This window comes from Nematolebias whitei, chromosome 22, assembly GCF_014905685.2.
Source record: "Nematolebias whitei isolate Nwh7 chromosome 22, NemWhi1, whole genome shotgun sequence".
NCBI classification, from domain to species: domain Eukaryota; kingdom Metazoa; phylum Chordata; class Actinopteri; order Cyprinodontiformes; family Rivulidae; genus Nematolebias; species Nematolebias whitei.
The window spans coordinates 19,918,926-19,925,642 of record NC_056519.1 but is presented as its reverse complement, the minus strand read 5'-3'; the positions used below and the strand labels follow the sequence as shown (position 1 = coordinate 19,925,642).

The window sequence follows — 6,717 nt, the reverse complement described above, 5'->3', positions numbered from 1 at the left end:
GATTGTTTGTCTCATTTTTCTCTGTGTGTCCCTGTGATGGACTAGAGACCTGTCCAGAGTGCCGTATCCCCGCCTCTTGCATAGTGATAGCTATATGGGCACCAGCGACCTCCACGACATGAAAAGGAAGAAGTAGGTAGAGATGGATGGATGGATGGATGGTTGGATGTTTAAAAATGCTAACTCAAAAACGTTTCTTGTGAGTTGGCGTTAACATGTAGATAAATTGTTCTATCATGAAACTGCATCTAAACAAAGTGGCAGTAACAAGAGAATTTATAAGATTTTGAATATTTTCCTGATACACAGGATAATTTTGCTACATTTTTGATTATAACACATGACCAAACATTTGAAATGAAATTTCTTTTTTTTTTTTTTTTTTTTTTTTTGTCTGCTAAGTTGCTTGAACTTATATGACGTGTTTGGTTATCCGCATCAACAACTGATGAAGTTAACCCCATAGCTAAACAGTTTGGTAATATGGCTGCAAAGAAAAGCATCACCTAAAACCTCCTCTGGTTATGTCCTGCAATTATGAGTGCTTTCAAAATTAAGCTGGAATTGTGGAACCAGTAGAGGTGGGAAGTATAACTCAGCAGTGTTCATGTGGAGCACTATGCCAAAAATATGTTAAACATCTACCGGTACTAAATTAAGTTAAATTACTAAGTGAATTTTCTGACTTTCTGACTGGAATACTGCTCAATTACGACAGGGTCTTGATTCTGGGAGATTTTAATGTGCACGTTTGCTGTCCTGACAAGCCTTTGGTGCAGGAGTTTCTAAATCTGTTACAATCTTTAAACCTTGTGCAAAATGTTGTTGGTCCAACTCATCAACAGGGCCATACACTTGATTTAGTTTTGTCTCACGGTTTATCTGTGGTTAATCTGGAAATTGGGGATGCTATTGTTTCAGATCACAAACCCATTTCATTCCAAACCTCTGTTATTCATGAGTCTAAATCCCCCGCTCCAGCCAAGAGTTGTCGGATATTTAACTCTTCAACCGCTGCTCTTTTTCCTCTGCATTCCTTACTGATGCTGCTTCAGTCCCTGAAACCTCTGCCTGTATTAGTACGCAGGATCTGCTCAGTAGGCATGATGCGACCTGCTCTAAGATTTTAGACCTCGTGGCCCCGCTAAAAATCAGGCAACCAAAGCGTGCACCACAGCCCTGGTTGAACGCGACCACTCGAGCGGCCAAACGTCTATGCAGGAGAGCTGAACGCAAGTGGAAAAGGACAAATTACAGGTTTCTTTTATTATGTTAAAAACATGTTTGAAAGATTATCAGAGCATCGTTAACTCTGAAAAGAACAAATACTTCTCCCAAATCATTTCTTCAAACAGTCATAATCCCGTGTTCTTTTTAATACCGTAAATTCCATTTTAAACGTGCCTCGGTGTGCCAGCATGAAGGCCTCCGTTGACATCTGCAACAACTTTACCATATACTTTGCTGATAAGGTAGAGTTGATTAGATTATCCATCCCCCAGTCCATAACTGACCCCTCTGTCTTTGTCCCTTGCTCAGCTGTCTTCAAACAGTTTGAACCCATTTCACTCCCATTTCTAAACAAAGTCGTTGGTCAGATGAAACCCTCCGGTTCCCCTGCTGACCCCATTCCTGCGTCATTTTTCAAACAAGTTCTACCCACGATTGGACCCTCTGTTCTTACTATTGTAAATAGTAGTATTGTGACAAGTGTGGTTCCCGATGTTTTCAAACATGCAGTAGTTCATCCGTTAATTAAGAAACCTGGACTTGACTCTTCGACTTGCTCAAATCTCAGACCAATCTCAAAACTTCCCTTCCTGTCCAAAATCCTGGAGATAATAGTTTTCATTCAATTAAATAAGTTTTTGAATGAGAACAGAATCTTCGAAATTTTTCAATCTGGTTTTAAGCAACTCCACAGCACTAAAACAGCTTTAGTAAGGGTTTGTAACGATATTATGATATCAAATGATTCTGGTCAATTTGTGGTACTTGTGCTCCTGGACCTTACTGCTGCTTTTGATACTGTTGACCACAGTATCCTTATATCACGGCTGGAACAGTGGGTTGGGATCACAGCTGCTGCATTATAATGGGTCCGCTCATACCTGAGTGGCAGGAGTTTCTGTGTCAAGGTTGGTAATAATATATCCACTTTCTTGTGGGGTCCCACAGGGTTTGATTCTTGGACCCCTTCTGTTCTCACTTTATTTGCTCCCACTGGGGTCCATCCTGAGGAAACATGGTCTTTCATTCCATTGACAGATCTACCTGCCTGTGAAAGCAGGAAGTGTTTGGTCCATTCACCCTCTGTTAAAATGTATGGATGACATTAAGGCCTGGATGGCTTCAAATTTCTTAAGTTTTAACAATGACAAGACTGAAGTCATTGTTTTTAGCCCTAGCTCAACTGCCACCACTGATCCTGTCAAAACTGGACTCACTTCAGCCACATCTGAAGCAGTCTGGTAAAAATCTCGGGATGGTTTTAGACTCTGACTTCAAGTTTGACAAACAAATCATCTCTGTTCTGCAGAAAAGCTTCTTCCAACTCAGACAGGTAGCTAAGCTCAAGCCAGTGTTGTCCAGACCCGACCTTGAGAAACTAGTCCACACCTTTGTCACGACCCGATTGGACTATTGCAATGCACTGTATGCTGGGATCAGCCAGGCCTCCATCTCACGTCTTCAGCTCGTCCAGAATGCTGCTGCTCGGCTTTTAACCGGAACTCATAGGTCTGAACATATTACACCAGTTCTGTCGTCCTTTCACTGGCTCCCTGTTCGTACGAGGATAGTTTTTAAAATTCTTCTGTTGACCTTCAAATACCTAAATAGCCCCGCACCCCTTTACCTCTCTGAGCTTCTGGAACCTTACGTTCCCTCTCGGACCATGAGATCATCCGATCAGCTGCTTTTGGCTGTTCCAAAAACAAGACTGAAGCTCAGAGGAGATCGGGCTTTTTCAGCCATGTGCCCCAAACTCTGGAACAACCTGCCCCCCAACATCAGGCAGGCCACCTCCATTCCTCACTTCAAATCCCTGCTAAAAACACATCTGTTCTCTCAGGCATTTCATACAGTGTAAATTGATATAGTGTTTTTTAATCTGTGACCCTATGTTTTAAATGCTTTTTATTAATGTTTCAGTTATTATTATTAGTATATTGTATATATATATATATATATATATATATATGTTTATATATTTTTCTCTTTAATTTACTCATTGATTGTTGTTGTTGTTAAGCACTTTGATAACAGGTTCCGTTTTAAATGTGCTCTATAAATAAACCTGACTTGACTTGACTATTCTAAATTGTCTAGTCGGCCTGTCACACCAGTGGCCTGTCATCACTTTATCACATTATCAAACTGTGATGCCTGCCTGCTTACCCTTTCATATATCAATATGTACAAGTCTGCCACTACCTGTCTCATTGGTTCAGCAGCGTAAGAGCAGGCGGTTGACTTCAAGCCCCGCATGTCACCTTTGTCCTTACATAAATCAAACTAAGACATTAAGACATCTCAGATGCGACTTGAGGTATTTTGGGAAACTGTTAAAAAGATACCAAATGCAGAACTCACTGAAGACTAGATGAGGAAAACAATCAAACTGGCTAAAAGCACACCATAGGCAGATAACTCAAAGAAAAATAAATGTGGAAAAAGTCATAGAAAAAGTTTACAAAGCAGGCACACAAAAAAATCTCGCACCAACAGTGACGTAATGAAAAGCTGGTGAGAATAATACAGGTAAAGGTTAATTGCAGATTAAGACCAGGTGTAAACATAAACAGGAAGACTATAAAAAGTAAGCATAGGTTACTAGTTTTTCAAAGTAATTTTTTTTTTCATTTACCCTTTATTTATCCAGGTAGTCTCATTGAGCCACGAGGACTCATTTTCAAGAGAGACCTGTTTAGGGAGCAGATGGTGGGGGTTAAGGGCCTTGCTCATGGGCCCAGAGTGGGGTGAATGAAGGTGGGGCAGGTGTGGGTGCTTCACCTACCTCACCCACATTTTTGATGTTGTCAGTACCGGGGCTTGAACAGGCGATCTTCCGATCACAGACCCACCTTCTCAAACCTCTGCGCCACCACTTCCCCAAGTCATAAAGTAAATACTGACTTTAAAACTGAAATAACAGAAATGGTACAAGAACTAGAAGAAAAAGCTTTACAGAACCTAGAGTCAGACCCCGTCAGGAACTAAAAATGCAAAGCCAAACTCAAATCACAACTCAAAAACTATGAGACAATCCTCTCACCTCATATTGTACTGACTCATCGATTAAACTACTTATGACTGATTAACATCTTGCTTATGTCCATGGTGTCTTGAAGAATTTGTATGAGACCAACTCACCAACAAATCCACGTAGAAAGACAACTTTTCACTGACATTTGAACATGACAGGGCATAAACAATGAAAATTTGTCAGGCAAACTTTACTACCCAGAAGAATCTAGTCCACTTAAATTAATGTCAGCCCCCCATCTCTGGTCCCACTGATCCAGAACTAAAAATAACAACCCAAAGCCTGAACAGTCTCCTCTCTGTAGCTTCCTGGCACAGACTCTATCTGGCTGGCCTTTCTCTGCAGCCAGTATCAGTGCGATGTGCCAAAGTGACAACTACATGCCATGCAGATCCTGACTCTGTCCTCCTCTGTGGGTCGTTAGCCCGTCAGAGCTTTCAGTTGTCTGTTGGTCGGTCTGTCTGTACTCTGTTGGGTTGCTCCAATCAGAGGCCTCAGCCCGTGCAGCCCCTAATCCAACCACGGGCTTTACCCCACCAGCTCAGTGTAATCACACAGCTAATTCACAGGCAGACGGGAGGAAGGCAATCCGTGACGGACGTTTTTTGTGCAACTAAGAATGAGCTCCCCGGTGACATGGGGAGGTTGTGGAGCGGGAGACTGTCAATGAAGGGGCCGTGAAAAGATGACTTCAGAAAGGCAAGATGCGATGGGAATAGATGAATAGCAAAAAACTAGCTCCCAGATAGAAATAAGGAAAATGTTTGGTGTGAATTAAAAAAAGAGGACATAAATCTGCAGCACCCTTTTGCCAAGAGAATGTTGAAAGAGCCATTGTATGCTGGAACAGTCTATAATACTCAATAAAGGCTTTGATGAAAAGTGAGGCTCTGTATTAATTTGGATAAGAAACCTTTGCCTCCGTGCACCCTTTCTTTCTCGGCTCCCATCCACGACACCCCTGTGGTTTAAAGCAGTGTTTGGTTTCAGTTCAGCAAGCCAAGTCATTACATTTAAACATGTCACACCTTTCAGAGGGGGGAATTAACTAGTGCTGTTACTTCTTCATTCCCCACACGCTGGGACCCAGAGGTACAAAAAAAAAAAAAAAAGAGGTGTTGATATTTTGACATTGTCACTTCACGCTCGCATGCATGCCTGTGATGTGTGAATGTACTGTAGGCCCTCTACTCTTCCTGTCCAGAGAGTACACTTCTCATTAATTTATTCTAGATGAAGTCAGAAAACGCAAGGATTGTAGCTTGACTGTCTGCCTGATTTTACCATCAAAGTTCCTGTAACAAATACAAATGGATTTTTCTGGTACTTTTTGTAGAAACCACAGTTAAGTGGAAACAAATATCTTAATTATCACAACAAAGGTATTTTATGAACTTTATGTATTGAAGAGAAGGAAGTAGCCAAATACAAACCTTCCTCTACTCCTGCAATCCAATCTTTGACTATGGTTCTGGTCTAGGATGGGTTTAACCTCCGAAGCCATACAGGGTTCGGTCCTGTCTCTTCAGGACGTACACCGCATGCATGGCAGTCAGGTCTCTCAGGTAAATGAGAGAAACAGGTCTCTCTTGTAAATGAGTCATCGAGGCTCAATGAGACTAACCTGTATAAATAAAGGTTGAATGAATGAAGAAGTCACAGTCTTCCTCTTTGTGTGCTCGGTGTACGGGATGGCGTTACGCATCATGTTCTCCAGGAACACCTTCAGCACACCATGGGTCTCCTTGTAGATCAGACCGGAGATACGCTTCACTCCATCACGGTGGGCCAGATGGCGAATGGTGGGTTTGGTGATTCCCTGGATGTTATCATGGAGCACTTTTTGGTGATGCTTGACACCTCCTTTACCAAGACCTTTGCCAACTTTTCCTCTTCTGGACATTTTGTCTCTTTTTTTGCTGATAATACAGAGTCCAGTTTATAGCTCGAGTTGTGCCCTGATAAAGAAATTCTGCATCAATTATACCTGTGGTCTTCTTTCATCTCCAAATAACTCTCTAAATTACCATAAGATGACAAAGTTTCTATCCTTTGTTTTGTTGGTTTAATGGTGACAAACGTAGAAACAGCTCTATTATTCAGTGGAGAACTATTCAATATCTTTACTTGCTTCTTCTTTTCTGGGTCGTGGGGGTTGCTGGTGCCCATGTCCAGCTGTCATTATGCGAGAGGTGGGTTACACTACAATCACGTTTGCAAAATGAATTCATTAAAAAAAAAAACAAGTGTGAATGCCAGAGGGGACTCAACCAATTGGACCTTAAATTGGCTGAAAGAAAATCTGTCAAGGCTATTAAAGATTTGAGCAGACGAAACCATAAACCATAACCTTTACAAACAGTAAGTATACATGTATTTCCCTTATTTCTGATAGTTTTACCTTGGTAAAAGCAGCATCTTAATCAAAGATATATGTAAAAACAGTTAAG

General features: G+C 41.4%; 1 protein-coding gene across 1 annotated transcript; it reads right to left on the bottom strand.

The window, feature by feature from the left end:
* Positions 1–5,754: 5,754 nt before the first annotated feature.
* Positions 5,755–6,170, bottom strand: LOC119428218 (histone H4 type VIII-like). The gene is made up of 2 exons (XM_037695867.1): positions 5,927–6,170; positions 5,755–5,822 (listed from the first exon to the last, which is right to left on the bottom strand). Exons 1-2 carry the CDS (start codon positions 6,168–6,170, stop codon positions 5,755–5,757), a joined length of 312 nt encoding a protein of 103 aa, XP_037551795.1.
* Positions 6,171–6,717: the final 547 nt, after the last annotated feature.